The 15,335-nt window shown below is 39.0% G+C and overlaps 1 protein-coding gene across 7 annotated transcripts in view; it reads right to left on the reverse strand.

Annotated features, from left to right (window-relative positions):
• Positions 1-1,484: 1,484 nt before the first annotated feature.
• Positions 1,485-15,335, reverse strand: part of ptpn2b (protein tyrosine phosphatase non-receptor type 2b) — a 60,759-nt gene continuing 46,908 nt past the window's right edge. For 2 of the 7 annotated variants that reach the window (XM_055634350.1, XM_055634357.1), the window contains 3 exons: positions 14,251-14,412; positions 11,593-11,804; positions 7,560-9,003 (listed from right to left, as the gene is read on the reverse strand). In XM_055634350.1, coding sequence (XP_055490325.1) covers positions 8,808-9,003; positions 11,593-11,804; positions 14,251-14,412 — 570 coding nt within the window. In that variant the 3' untranslated portion in view covers positions 7,560-8,807. Of the gene's footprint in view, positions 3,109-7,559; positions 9,004-11,592; positions 11,805-14,250; positions 14,413-15,335 lie in introns of those variants that run through there. The other 5 variants (XM_055634356.1, XM_055634355.1, XM_055634353.1 and 2 more) reach the window with 5 other exon arrangements.

Raw genomic sequence — 15,335 nt, forward strand, 5'->3', positions numbered from 1 at the left:
AGAGGGGGGGGGACGGGGAGAGAAGAGGGGGGATTGGAGGGGGAGAAGAGGAGGGTGGGGAGAGGGTGGAGAGAACGGGAGAGAGAGGATGCAGGTGGAGGGAGGATAGGAGGGGGGAGAAGAGAGGGGAGAGGTGGGGGTAGAGGGAGGAGGGGGGTAGGGGGTAGAGGGAGGGGGGGTAGGCTCTTGCTCTATTTGATTGTGCACGCCAGGTTGATTGCATTCGTGGGATCACGTGAAGGTTCCAATCTCCTGCACCTGTCCCATTGTGATTAGACATCTGTGAGATGGCAGTGCGACTCATGCAGCAGCTTGATTTTACATTTTTTTTAAAATGTTTTTTACTAAAAAAAAAAGCGAGGAAATAACCCATTTTTCTCATTTTCAAAACAAAATGTGGAGGAAAAACTCTACAGGAATATGTAAAAATGTCTCCGTTACGGCAAAGGGTGGAGGAGTAAATTCACAAACAGCTTAAGCGAATTTTCGCGAAACAGAACCAGTTACAAACCAACAAACGAGTTTTAATAGTTAAATATAAAAGATAGATAGATAAGATGGTCAGCATGGACAGCCCAAAGGGCCCGTTTCATTATGCATTTTAAAAAACAGACCATTTCAGTTAAAATGTAGTTTATCAGCCAAATTAGCAGTACAACATTCCAAACCCTTCACAAACAAGATGTTCAATACAAGTGGGAGATGTATTTGCACCTGTTCATGCCTGGGAACTTGCAATGCCGAGGAACATCTTGTTTTGCTGAGTACAACACGTTGTGCGGACCACCTGCGCCCCCTACAGCTAGTAGTGCAGAAACGCTGCAGACAAGGGGCTTATGATGAGCTCTGGGAGGGGACATGGCACGGTCTGCTGAGATAAGAAATGCCATAAAGGATGGCGTACTTGGGATTTGCGAGTGCATACAAGGATACTATGTGCCTTATTTGGTAATGCCATAAAATACCTTGTTATTCACTCTGTTGTCTGAATCCAGTGATTTATCAAACAAAAAACATTGCTCCATGACTCTACCTAATGGTTTCACCGAAGGTACTCGCCAGCGTTACCTTAACTTCAGCGTAAGCCTGTTGACTTCCAGCATGGACCAGAAAAGGAGCAGGATCATGGGATTATTATCACATCCAAATCACACTTCTTCACCACAGGCTACACATCTCCATCCTTTGTCCATGGCTCTGGAACCTGGATTTCTCGGGTTAATACTTTCAAGTCAAACATTGATTCCATAAAGACCAGGGCAATTCAAGGCAATCACCCATATGATCAATAAAGCAGAATTATAAATTTATTGACTTAAACAGGAAGATTAACTAACTGCATGTACAGAAAATAAAACCAGTAATTCATGTACTTATGTACACTCGCCGTTAACATGCAATGATTAAAGGTAACTTAAAATAAACAATATTAGTTAATTATAGATAATCTTTGTGGGTTTCCACTTAAAGAAGAGCAATCACAATTATTTTTTAATCCAGAACATTTAATGCAGATCAAAAGGTATAAAAATACAACACAGTGAAATGACTAAAGTACAAAGCCTTCTTTTAACTTTTTTGGCAAGGCGCAGACGATAAGCTTTATAAAACATGTGACAATACATGAAATCCACCCTCTGCAGAAGTCCCGTGGGGTCAGGTATGTGTTTTGTCTCCTGCATCTAGTAGTTTACGCTGTAAACAGTTACATTGAGGTCCCCTGCTTAGCGGACCTCACTGTCCTTGTACGGTATTTTTCGTCATTTTCCACGGCTGATAAAAATAGGTGCAGAATGTGGCATCTGTTGTGTGGAGTTAGCAGTCAGACAGTCTTTAGCCTATGACATACAATACAGAACATAAAACATTTATTCAATGCAACAGTTCCACTGTATCGACACATTACTAAGTACTTCACAAGCACTGCAATCAAGAAACCAATGGAAAAAAAATATCCTGGTCTTTAGATAATGTTATTGATTTTGAATTTTTTCAGATGGTCTGAGTAGATTAACTGGATTGTGTAACTTGACATCCAAATAGTTTGAAAGAACAGTTGTATTAATTGTTTGCGTGTGGATCACAATTTGTCAGTAGCTTGCATTTGTTCTCCATTCATGTTAACAGCTTTATTGTAATAGCGGCAGTCATAGTCTTACAGCGTGGAAACAGGCCCTTCAGCCCATCATGTCCCATCTACACTAGCCCCACCTGCTCGCAATTGTCCTGGTGTGTACAGGATGAATCAGTGGAACTGTGGGGTCCACCCACCAAAAAACCCACTTCACTGCATGGCCAGTTGCAGGGACGATGCAGAGATGAACATGTCACACGCAAGTATGAATCCTGAAGCAAAGGAACATTTTAATAAAAGAGTAGAACCACGAATTTCAAATTCACAAATTTTAATACCTTGGAAAAAGACAGGTGGCACGTGCACTATTACATAGGAGATTATTAACACTGATTCTGTTTCAATAATACAGATTTGGGAGAAATATTAAAGAGTATTGGCACACCTCAAGATTTCCAATTACTTTGTTTTACAGTGAAGTCAATCGATAATATTTGTATTCATCTATTTTCTGCCAGTTATAAGATCATGGGGACATATTTTTGATCCATATAGAGACTGAGGTGAACACTTATGAGTCAGGATATGGCCTATCCTGCCAAAGAGAAGAGTCTTGTCTTTCACAGCATCCAAAGTGACATTTGCCCACCTGCACTATCCCGTCTAGAAACTGTAAGCGTATTAGGAGACGATTACTTTTTGCATGAGGAAGTGTTACACTTGTTAACATCATGTCTATAATAGGCAAAACAAATATAATTAAATGTTGCAAGAAATTTTTTAGCCTTGAACAATTTATCACAGTAAAATATTTGCAGAAAATTTTAAACTATCTTTAATTAAAACTGTGGCATATCTTCATGGGATTAAAAAATATAGCTCTTCTATGAATTATATAAAATATTTAGTAAGTTACGACAATGCATATTAGGAATATGACCATGTTTAATCAAATTTAAGATGCACCACAGACATCTTACACTAAAATGAGATTTTAAAAGTTTTAATTTTCCTCATCATTCCTCAGTTTGGACCTGCAGTTGAAGAGAAACATTTTGTTTTTAATGTGATGCTTAAACACATGGATTTATGATAAAAAAGAAACATTGTTCTATAAAGTTTGAATTCAAACTTGTTCTTATGGTTGAAAACTGGAATAAAAATCTAAATTGTGCACGACAGACTTTCTGTCCACAGACATGACATTATTGTGTATGATACTTTACCTGATGTGTAACAAGAAATAATTATTGATGAAAATATGAATGTAAATAATAATGGAAAAATATTATTGCCATATGCCAACCCTTTGCCATTACTTTTGTTGGTCAATTTAATCACTCCTATTTTGTGAAATCCCAAAATTTCCATCTGTTCCCCCACGCAAAATAACTGAAATGATTTTATAACTTTAAGTAGTTTACTTGATGATCACCCAATGGCCTGCGCTGGGAAATTTTCCAGGGTGCAGATTTAAGCCAGTCAGTGATAAGACAAAGAAGTAAATATTTAAGAAGAATCTGATTACCAAGGTCACATATCAAAAAGGTTATTGCGGAAACAAGAATGTGGATTACTTCTTCAGCTGTAAAGCTCTTTGGAAGATTTTGAATACGTGAAAGGCAGTGCATAAATGTAGGTCACTTTTCTTTCTACTGATTTACAATTGGTTTAAAAGCCATTCAGGTGAAGTATTTGAATACTGGAGGGATAACAAAAGTGTTGATTGGTTTAGTGGCTGTGTAAATAAATAATTGTCTTTTGAGTTATTTAGCCCTAGGGGCTATTTTTTTTTAATAAAAAGGATAGCTTCTTGGATAATCCAGCAACCACAAACAATATTTAATAGATAGTCAAGATGTTTGCTGTTGGGTTGAAGGATGGCCAAGAAGATTTCCAAGATGGGCAAAGAAACAGCTTGATGACATGAATGATCAGTTCACCTCCCAGGATGTGGACTCAGTGGAAGAACAGCATCCCATGACGTGACCGGTAAAGACAGCAATGAGTGAAGCCTCTCTTCCCATATTTCTTAGCAGGTTTTCCTTCCATCACAAACTTAACCACCTCACGTGCAAGTCTATAGCCCACTGAAAAGGGAGACACAAGTGGATAGGGTGGTGACAAAGGTATTTGGCATGCTTGAATGGCATGCTTGCCTTGAAAAGCAGAGGCATTGAGTATAAGAATTGGGATGTCATGTTGTAGCTGTACAACATATTTTAGGGTATGGTGTGCAGCTCTGATCATCACTCTACAGGAAACAGATATTGTTGCATTAGTAAGTGTGCCAAAGCGTTTCAGCATGTTGTTGCCTGGAATGGAGGGTCAGAGTTACATGGTCTTACAGGGCATAGGCCCAAGGTGAGAGGAGGAGAGAATTTTAAAGAATCAAGTTTTTACACACAGGTGATTATATGGAACGAGCTGCCTGAGCAAAATATAATCGCAATGGTTAAAAGGCATCTGGACAGGTATTTAGATAAGAAAGGAATAATGGGGTGATGACCAAATGGGAATTGTGTAGATGATCACCACAATCATCTTGGGCCCTTTGGGCCAAAGTATCTGTTTCCTTGCTGTCCAGTCCGTAACTCTGCTCCTCTTTAAAAACATTTTATTTACTTCCTTCAGAAATCATGGACAGTTAACACTTCCCAATTCATATTAATTTCATAGTGTTAACTCCAGCCATTTTCATTGCATCCCATTCAACTTCTGCCAACCATCTTGCATCTCATTTCTTCCACTTCAATACATTCACCAGAAGTACCATTGCTGCAGTAGCCACGTTGTGTAGTTTGGTCAAATTTTATTTAAAAACAAAACAAAACAAAAAATCTGGAACGTGCCAGAAAGTCATGTTGCACTTGTATTAAACAAAAACACAACTTTGTTTAGGGGACATTTGGGAGTATTGTGTGCAGCTCTGGTCGGCCCATTAAAGAAAGGATGTTGCGGCTTTGGAGAGGATGCAACAGAGGTTTACCAGAATGCTGCTTGGATTAGAGACACAAAATACTGGAGTAACTAGGCAGGTCAGGCAGCATCTCTGGAGAAAATTGATGGGTAATGTTTTGGGTTTGGACCCTTCTTCAGACTCAGTCTTCAGAGCCTGAAGAAGGGTGCCAACCCGAAACATCACCTTTCATTTTCTCCAGACCCACTGACTTACTCTAGCATTTCATGTCCATCTTTGGCACAAACTAGTATCTTCAGTTCCTTCTTATTACGCATTAGCTACAAGGAGCGATTGGACAAACTTGGATTGTTTTCTCTGAAGTGTCAGAGGCTGAAGGCCAACCTGATGGAAGTATATAAAATGATGAGAGGCGTAGATAGGGTAGAATGGCTTTCTCCCAGGTTAGAAAGATCAATTATCAGAGGACATAGCTTCAAGGTGAGAAGTGGAAAATGCAAAAAAAAGGACATTTAAGAGGCAACAGGATGGTGCATGGAATGTGCTACCTGGAGAGGTGGTGGAAGCAGATACAGCAAGAACATTTTAGAGGCATTTAGATAGATACATGTACAAGCAGGGAATGGAGGCCTATAGACCACATGATGGCAGATGGAATTAGTTTTATTTTGTATCACGATTGGCAGACATCGTGGGCCAAAAGATCTGTTCCTGTGCTCGACCATGACACCAAACAGAACTCACTATCAGTACTGTATTATTACTCAGAACACCTTTTAAAACCACAGTTCATGAGATTTTAACACAACTGGTAATTTCCAAGTTCTTTTAGATTAAGTATCCATTCTCGAGGTTTATAAGACCATCTTCCTATTAAAAAAAAAGCTATTCCTGGTCAGTATCTCCCACCAGCCAAAGAGTGCCATTGCTTAAATGCACAAAATAAAGGTGTCATCTCTGGATTATAAATTGATCAAACTATTTATCCCACAGTATTTCATGCATTTTCTGTTTAAAAAATGCAAATACTATTGGCTTCGAGACAACAATCTTCTTGTACAAGTCCACAACATGATGGTTCCATAACTATTCATTTCATAAGCATAAGTGTATGTCCATAGATGGCGTGGTCAAATGAACACCCACTTGGCCACCATAATTATATCAGTAATTACTGAGTTTGGAAACTGCCTTGACCATAAATGGGTTGTGCCAATAGAACATAATTAAGAAGGTTCCCTTCAAGTTTGCCACACCATTCAATAAGGGTTTGGCTGATCTGATCCAGGTCACAATTACCTCCTCTACTTACCCTTTAAATAAAAAATAAAGAAAAAACCTTGACATCTTGAGGTAGGGGTGCTGAAATCAAGCATGCATTTTTCAAAAAAACAATGCAAATACTATGCATATAATTTTGTATTACTCCATGACCAATAATATATTGCAATGTTTCCATTTGAGATAAGTTGGGGAAAAAAATCATGAAGCAGGCTCTTATGAAAACACCTTCTGAAAAGGTTCAGTACCTTGTCAGTATTTCTTCCCCACTGTGGCTACTCCTAACAGGTAAAGTCACCTGATTTTAGCCTGCTTCTGCTCTGCATGTACATTGAATCTGCTTGGCAAAACTGTCAGATTATGTTGGAGATGTTGGAGATGCTGATTGACATGTACTTTTCTCGAGATGTCCTGTGAACTACTTCATGGTAAGCTGCAACCTGCTCTATATCTAAATAGTTTAGTATCTCAAAACAAGGCTGATGTTTGGAATCCACAGGAAACTAGGAGAGTGGACATTAGGCAGAGAAGCACCGAGGTAGAAGGTTATAATCGAGCAGTTTACTTCTGCTTATATATAAGCTCTTATAGCAACATACACTGGGAATTGTTCATGAATAATAAAATCCAAACTGGAGATTAACAAATGAGCTGCATCTCACACTGATCACAGCAATAAACTGTCATCACAAATCTATTGCAAAATACATCAGCAACAAGTTCTGTCAAACGGTCTTTGTCCTGAACCTCTTTTTTAAAATTAATGAGAAGATTGCTTACTCGATACGTGAAAACCAAACATTGCCCATTAATATGCCACCTGCCACATTCAGGAAATAGGGGAGCAACATTCTTGGCCTCATTGCCGAAGTATAAAAATATTCTTGTATGTATTTAATGCATTACATACTGCTGATGGTGGCCAATTCTTACTCATATTTTGATACCACCCATTTTTAGCATCAGTGCATGATTTTCAAAGTTAACAACTTCTTACCCCCTTTAGGGTTAGGTTCAAAAATTAGAAACATTTCTCTTTGAAGACACGCAGAAATATTCTAAAACTTAATAAAAAACTAATGTGCCTTACCAGATTTCTATCATTAAGGAACGTTAATCTATTTAAAAAGTTCACTAATCATATTGAGTAGCAATGATTCAGGATACAACATGTACTGCGAAGCAGACCAACAATTTTCATTAACAGGTTCCGATGTAGTGGTTTACAAGAACCCTCATCATGTAGATGATGCATCATCCCCAACAGAGACATACAATATAAGATACTACTCAAGAGTGAATTTTATTCAGCTGGTCTTTCTGGAATGTAAAGTTATAACAAATTTTAAATGCGAGCTGGTGTCATTTTGAACAGATTACCCTTTCCTTGCCCAATACATAAGATTGTACCATCTTGGGATAGTGACATTATTAACTAGCAAGAAACACTTCTCAACTCTTTAACCCACAGAAGCAACTTTGGATGTCTTGCCAGCATTTATACATCAATCTCTTTATAATGGACTATGTACTTTTAAAATAAAATACATGACTTAACTTTAAATACAGATATTTTATCCCTGTGGACTAAATAGGAAGTTGAATTGAAAATTTCCAAGTAAAAGTTGAGAGATGTGCTTTACAGGACTGAAAATGAAAGTCCTGCTGAAAAGAAATTAATAATTGTGATTGAACAGCTCTATGGGTTAAGGAATTAACTAGTATTTTCGACATCCACAATAATACAGTAAATAATCAACCATACTTAGGTCACTTTGTTTAGAAAATTAAAAATTATATTTCCAAAAGACTTCCAAAGCCTTTGCCAAATTAATAGCTGTATTTTTTTTTATACAGGGTTATAAACAAAATGGAAAATATGTGACCTAAAATAACTTTGAAAATGTTAAGCCAGAAGTGACTTTATTAATGCAAACAAATGCTTTAAGTGCACAGCAATTCTGCTGGTCAGGAAGTAAACGTTTGAGGAAAAAATGCAGAAGAGCAGTAGGCTAAAGCAGTAAAGAACCCAGCAACAAGGCATGCAAAGTAGTTGTTTTCTGTTCCTTGCTGGTTTATCTTTTACTGGCATGGATATTCAAACCTCTCTACCGATTAGAACGCACTTTGAAAATGTCCAACCTGCCAGCAGAGACATGCCATCATGAAGCAAAAATAAGACACCAACATCCTTTTGGAAAATCTCAAGAACAGGAGAAAGACTGCTTTTAATGGAAGCACAACGTTTAACCAAAGATTTATTGCAGCACAGGTCTGATAGTTCATTTACAACAGAATTTTTTTTTTTTGTCTGGTGGTTTCGAATATTCAGACATCTGACAAACCTGAGAAACTATGTTGCAAACTTCTGAGTTAAAACTAAACGGTTAGCTCCACCCTACTGTATTCTTCCCCGACCTGTCAATTCTGAAAAAACATTCAGTTCTTGTGCAGGGGAGACACCAATCCTCAGTATCCGAAACCTCAGATGCAATATGCTACTGTAGACCCTTAAATGAAGTTACAAATTGATCACTGAAAATACAAAGAGCAGCAAACAACAGCTCCAATTGCAAGGGTAGTAACTGCAGCAATGTTAACGAGAATAGGTTTCCAATATAACCACCTTTTTCGTTTCACCTCAGTTTCATTAAGCTTCTGTTTCATTCGCTGTACTTTCTGCGATGTATTTGCTATCCTATCCTCGCGGTGTCGTTTACGGACGTTACTGAAAGACAAACAAGAAAGTGATACTGAGAGAGTAATAAACAATAAGCTATTCAAGAACTGTACAAAATGAAATGGATAGAGTTTACTTCTCAATTATACATCACATAGGGCTAGAACCTGAAACCTCAGATTTACTGGGACACACACCTGTGATAAGCTCAAGGGAAAATAATAAATCGGCACTTCTACATAAATCTGGGGAGTGGAACCAAATTGATTTGCACCATAAGAAGACTCAATGAGGTCCTTTGCTGCAACATATCTGATCAAGAAAATTGAAAAGGCAGCCAACTATGCCTCATCTGTACATGGTGGATTTCAAAGACTTAATGATTGAGCGACCAAATCATACATTTCCTAGTCATCAACTTAAACCATTATCAGTGGAGGTCTGGGAATCGGTGCCTCGTACATGATGCAACATCTGGAAGGAAAGAAACAAAAAGATTCAAAGCTTTAATACTGTAAAGCTGTGTGTTTCAAACAATTTATCCTTTATGATTTGATTTAGTTTAATTTAGTTTAGAAGTGCAGCATGAAAACAGGTCCTTCACCCTACCAAGTTCATGTCAACAATTTCCTTGACTTTAGATATACAGTGTGGTAACAGACACTTTGGCTCACCGAGTCCGCGCTGAGCAGCGATCACCCTGTGCGCTCGCACTGTCCAATCACAATTTACAGAAGCCAATTAACCTACAAACCTGTTCAAGAAGGAACTGCAGATGCTGGAAGATCGAAGGTACACAAAATTTCTGGAGAAACTCAGCGGGTGCAGCAGCATCTATGGAGCGAAGGAAATAGGCAACGTTTCGGGCTTCAGACTCTGGGTTTCGGCCCGAAAAGAAGGGTTTCGGCCCGAAACGTTGCCTATTTCCTTCGCTCCATAGATGCTGCTGCACCCGCTGAGTTTCTCCAGCAATTTTGTGTACCTTTAACCTACAAACCTGTACGTTTTCGGAGTGTGGGAGGGAACCAGAATACGCAGGGAAAACCCACGTAGTCACAGGGAGAAGGTACAAGCTCCGTACAGACAGCACCCGTGGTCAGGATCGAACCCGGGTCGCTGGCGCTGTAAGGCAGTAGTTCTACCACTGCCTCCCTGTGCTGCCCTATTGATCATCTGTTCACACTCATTTTATGTTATTAGTTTCAGTTCAGTTTAGAGATACAGCACAGAAACAGGCCCTTCGGCCCACCTGATCTGCACCGAGCAGCAATCCCCGCACATTAACACTATCCTACACCTACTGGGGACAAATTTTTACATTTACCAAGCCAATTAACCTACAAACCTGTATGTCTTTCGAGTGTGGTAGAAAAGCGAAGATCTCGGAGAAAATCCACGCAGGTCACGGGGAGAATGTACAAACTCTGTACAGACAGCACCCATTGTCGGGGTTGAGCCCGAGTCTCCGGCGCTGCATTCGCTGTCTGGTAGCAACTCTACCGCTACGCCACCGTGACCGCCTATGTGATCCAGCTTTCTCATCATGAGAGCAAACTTGAAGCAAATTAACCCACAAATCTGCATGTCTTTTAGAAACACATTTTTCTGAAAAAACTTTAAAAACATTAACAAGATACCGTCATATAGACATCATAGAACAGTAATTGGCAAAATACTAGTGGTAGGAGGCAAAAATATTAGAATTCTCTTGCAAACATACTTGTTTTAAAAATTTGGGAAAGTACATTTTCAGGAAGCCTTACTTACTCCAAGGTATGGAAGGAACCTTTAATGATAAACATTATTACGATGTCTTAAATGTGAAAAATTGATAGATTCAAGTGACAGCACATAAAAACAAATTATTAAAATTTAAGTACTATGGCACTATTCCTTTAAAGGTTGGAATTTTATTTTAAATACTGACCATAGAATATAGAACAGCACAAGAGCAAGCCCTTCGGCCCATAATGTCTGTGCTGAACATGGTGCCAAGACCATCTCTTATTTACCTGCACATAATCCATATCCCTCCTAAAGTTCACTGCATGGTAAATTATGTTCTTACTATCCAAATGTTAGATAGAGATTAAAAATATTCTCTCTTGATTTTGCAAGGTAAAAAGTAAATTTGGAGTTGATGGGTTTAAAATAAAGATATAACTACTAGCATTACTTTAAAACAATAGAAAGTGGGCATCATGTCCGAAATTTTTACTTCAGATTATTTCACCAAATCGAATGAAATTACGTTGTCAATCGTGTTTGCACAACATAGGAAACTCCCAGCCACGTAAGCACATTAGTAACAGCAGGAAACTATGTAAATATCATCACCACAAGTCCAAGGAAAGACACAAAATGCTGGAGCAACTCATCGGGTAAGGCAGCATCTCTGGAGAAAAGGAATAGGTGACATTTTGGCTCTCGACCCGAAACTTCACCTATTTCATTTGTCCGGAGATGCTGCCTGATCTGCTGAGTTAATCCAGCATTTTGTGTCTATCTTCGGTGTAAACCAGCATCTGCTATTCCTTCTGGTACAAGAAAGTCCAAAGTTAAGAGCTCAAAATATAAAGGGGGTAGTTAAAAAAGGTGACTATTTTAGTTGGTTTCTTTTGGAAAACACAAACTCACTTTACATACTCTGTTTTGCTATCTTCCTTTTCTTGTACTGAACTTTCTTCTGTAGAAATGTTGTTTTCTGCATCTGCTGCTTCCTCTGCCGATAAATGAGGGGCCCTATTCTCGTTATGTCGGGGAAGGGCCCGTTTAGGAGGTTGGGGAGGTGGAGGCGCATGGTCTGGTACAGGAACTTGGTCTTCATTGGAAAGCTCTTTCCATCTTTTCTGTTAAGAAACAACAAAATTTAAATCATTCTTTGCTCCTACTTTAATCATGATAATGAAAGCAACCTGCAATGAGTAAAAACATGCAAAGTCTCATTATAGCAAAAGTAGCAAATCATTTAAAAAGCTTTCATCAGACAAAGTATTCCTTATACAAATTGCCTTGTCAATCTCTCACCCGGTTAGGACACAGCAGGAATTTCAAACTTCTTGATTAGTATGGGTGTCAGGGGTTATGGGGAGACGGCAGAAGAATGTAGTTGAGAGGGAAAGATAGATCAGCCATGATTGAATGGCAGAGTACTCGGTGGGCCGAATGGCCCGATTCTGCTTCTATAATTTATTAACTTAATTTTTCACAGTCAAAATCCATAACATTGCTTCACCATTAGTTTTCAGATCACAATAAGTTTCAATTTTGATGTTACCAAAAAATCGCAAGTATCCAACACATCCTGACACCAAGTTGTAACATAACTTTAATGAATCTTTGAATGAACTATGGATTACAACTAAGTTAATATAAAAGAATTCAACCCTGTAAATGACCAACAAACTTTATAGCACTCGAAAAATGAAAAATTCTCAAAAAAGTATGATTTATATTACAAAAGATTAAAACTGCATTTGCACAAAGTGAAATTGTTTTTAGAAAGCTATTTGTCTCAACATGTCAGAACCACGGGAAATAATTCAAATTATGTAATGCTCAATCACATTATATAGATGCAGAAAAGGATAAAATAAGAGTTTTTTCATTTACTCTTGGCCATCCACTTGGCTGGAAAACATGAAAAGTTACTTTCTTTATATTAAAAGATTACAAGATTTAATGTTAACCAATAATGATCTCCACCATCGACCAATCTGTCATATTATAATAATGGTAAAACTTCAAGATAAATTGGGAGAGGGACAATTCACAACATGCACAGGACCCACGGAAGGAATTGATTTGATGAAAACGCTTCATATGCATTTCAAGTGGGGACCCTTGTTGTGCCTGAAGAAGAGTCCCGACTTGAAACATCACCTATCCGAAATCTCCAGAGATACGACCCACTGAGTTACTCGAGACTTTGTATCCGTTTGTGCAAACCTGCATCTGCAGTTCCTCGTTTCTACATTTTGACTGCTCCACTGCAAAATCTTCAAGGCATGCCTACTTTGAGTTACTCCAGCACTTTGTGTCCATAAAAGATCATAGTTGCTGAGGTAGTGGTTAAGGTTCAAGAGCCTGATGATAATGGGAAGCTTTTCTTGAACATGGTGGTCACGATTCTCAAGTTCCTCAACCTTCTTACCACAGGTTGCAGCAAAATGAAAGTGTGGCCAAGAAATGTGGGGTTTTGATGACATCAGCTGCATTTGAGGCAGCACATCTGATAGAGTGCTGTCATCGTGCTGGAGTAACCCAAAGGCATACAGCATTAGACTGGTAACATTGAAGGGCAAATTTATTTCACTCATACAATCAGAGCAAAATTATAATCTATACATAATAACAGACAGACCAAGTAGTTTAGCAAAACTAAGGAAGATGCGGTTCGGTCTGGGAAATGTGAGATCATCCTTTGGGATCCAAGAAAGACAAATCAATATTTACTAATGGTGGGACAAGCAGCTGTTGTAGAACAAATGATTTTGGGTATTCATTCACACAAATCATTGCAAGCCAGCACTCATGTAATCAAAAAGATTAATGGACTATTGGCCTTAATCTCAAGGAGCTGCAATTCAAAATTGACAAAGTGATGTTGCAGCTGTGCAAAGCCTTGGTCAGGACTCGGATGGAGTATTACATTGTAGAAAGATATATATTGATACCAAAAGGATTATTGATCTTGGAAGAGGTGCTGTAGAATTACCAGAATGATAACAAGGCTGAGAGATAAATTAAGGCGTAACGGTAGATAAGCATATCCCATTGAGAAGAGTTAAAGATTATACAATTGGACTTCAGAGAGATAGGGATCCAGAGGAAACAGACCCTTCGGCCCACCAATACACAAATACTATCCTACACAGCAGGGAATTTTTTTTTTTTTGTTACCTAACCCCATTAACCTACAAACTTGTACGTCTTGAGTGCGGAAGGAAACCAGAGAACCAGAGAAAAAAACCCATGCGGTTACAGTGGGAACGTACAAACTCAGTACAGCACCCATAATCAGGATCGCAACCGCGTCTTTGGTTCTGTAAGTCAGCAGTTCTATCGTTATGCCACTGTGCCATCCCAAACTTTAAGCTTTAAAAATGATGAGAGTAAATAGGTAAGGTAAATACAGAGAAAAGATTCACTCTCTGGTTGGGGAAAAGGAGAGGAGCATAATCATAAAGTTAGCCACACACCATTTAGAAACAAATTAGCATTTCTTAGTTTCATTTTTGTGCTATACAACACTCTCACCCTAAGGGATCAAAGAGGAGAATAAACATCTTTTACCTGTACCGACGGATCTCCCATGATATATTTTGCTCCCTCTATAACTGCCATGTATGAAAATCTCAACTGATCTGGAGTTTGTATGAGCCCCATCCGATACTTCCTCATTTCCAATAGTATTTCTCTGATGTCCACAGAAGAGGCATCTTGACGTTTCTCCATCTATAAGAAATACACTCGGCTAACAATTTGGTCACCAGACACAATTTTTTAAATATCTACATTTGTTCATAGTGAGCAGAACCACTACAAGCCCTTACACAGTATTAAGTACCGAGTGCTAACATTCGGAGCAGGGAGGTTCTACTGCAGTTGTACAGGGTCTGGGTGAGACCACACCAGGAGTATTGCGTACAGTTTTGGTCTCCAAATCTGAGGAAAGACATTCTTGCCATAGAGGGAGTACAGAGAAGGTTCACCAGACTGATTCCTGGGATGTCAGGACTTTCATAGGAAGAAAGACTGGATAGACTCGGCTTGTACTCGCTAGAATTTAGGAGATTGAGGGGGGATCTTATAGAAACTTACAAAATTCTTAAGGGTTTGGACAGGCTAGATGCAGGACGATTGTTCCCGATGTTGGGGAAGTCCAGGACAAGGGGTCACAGTTTGAGGATAGAGGGGAAATCCTTTAAGACCGAGATGAGAAAAACATTTTTCACACAGAGCATGGTGAATCTCTGGAACTCTCTGCCACAGAAGGTAGTTGAGGCCAGTTCATTGGCTGTATTTAAGAGGGAGTTGATGTGGCCCTTGTGGCTGAAAGTATGGAGAGAAGGCAGGTACAGGATACTGAGTTGGATGACCAGCCGTGATCATATTGAATGGCGGTGCAGGCTCGAAGGGCCGAATGGCCTCTACACCTGCACCTATTTTCTATGTTTCTATTAGGCTGGCATGACCCAGGATCCTCAAAGCTGCATTTGAATTTCTGCAGAGAAAGGGTCGGGAGGGGCTGTGTATGTAAAATATGGATGTGGAGGCTTTGGAAAGGGTGCAGAGGTATACTAGAATGATACCAGGTATAGTAGTTATTAGCTACAGGGGAGAAGTTAGACAGACTGGGATTGCTTTCTCTGGAAAGC

Source organism: Leucoraja erinacea, chromosome 4 (assembly GCF_028641065.1).
Source record: "Leucoraja erinacea ecotype New England chromosome 4, Leri_hhj_1, whole genome shotgun sequence".
NCBI classification, from domain to species: Eukaryota; Metazoa; Chordata; class Chondrichthyes; order Rajiformes; family Rajidae; genus Leucoraja; species Leucoraja erinaceus.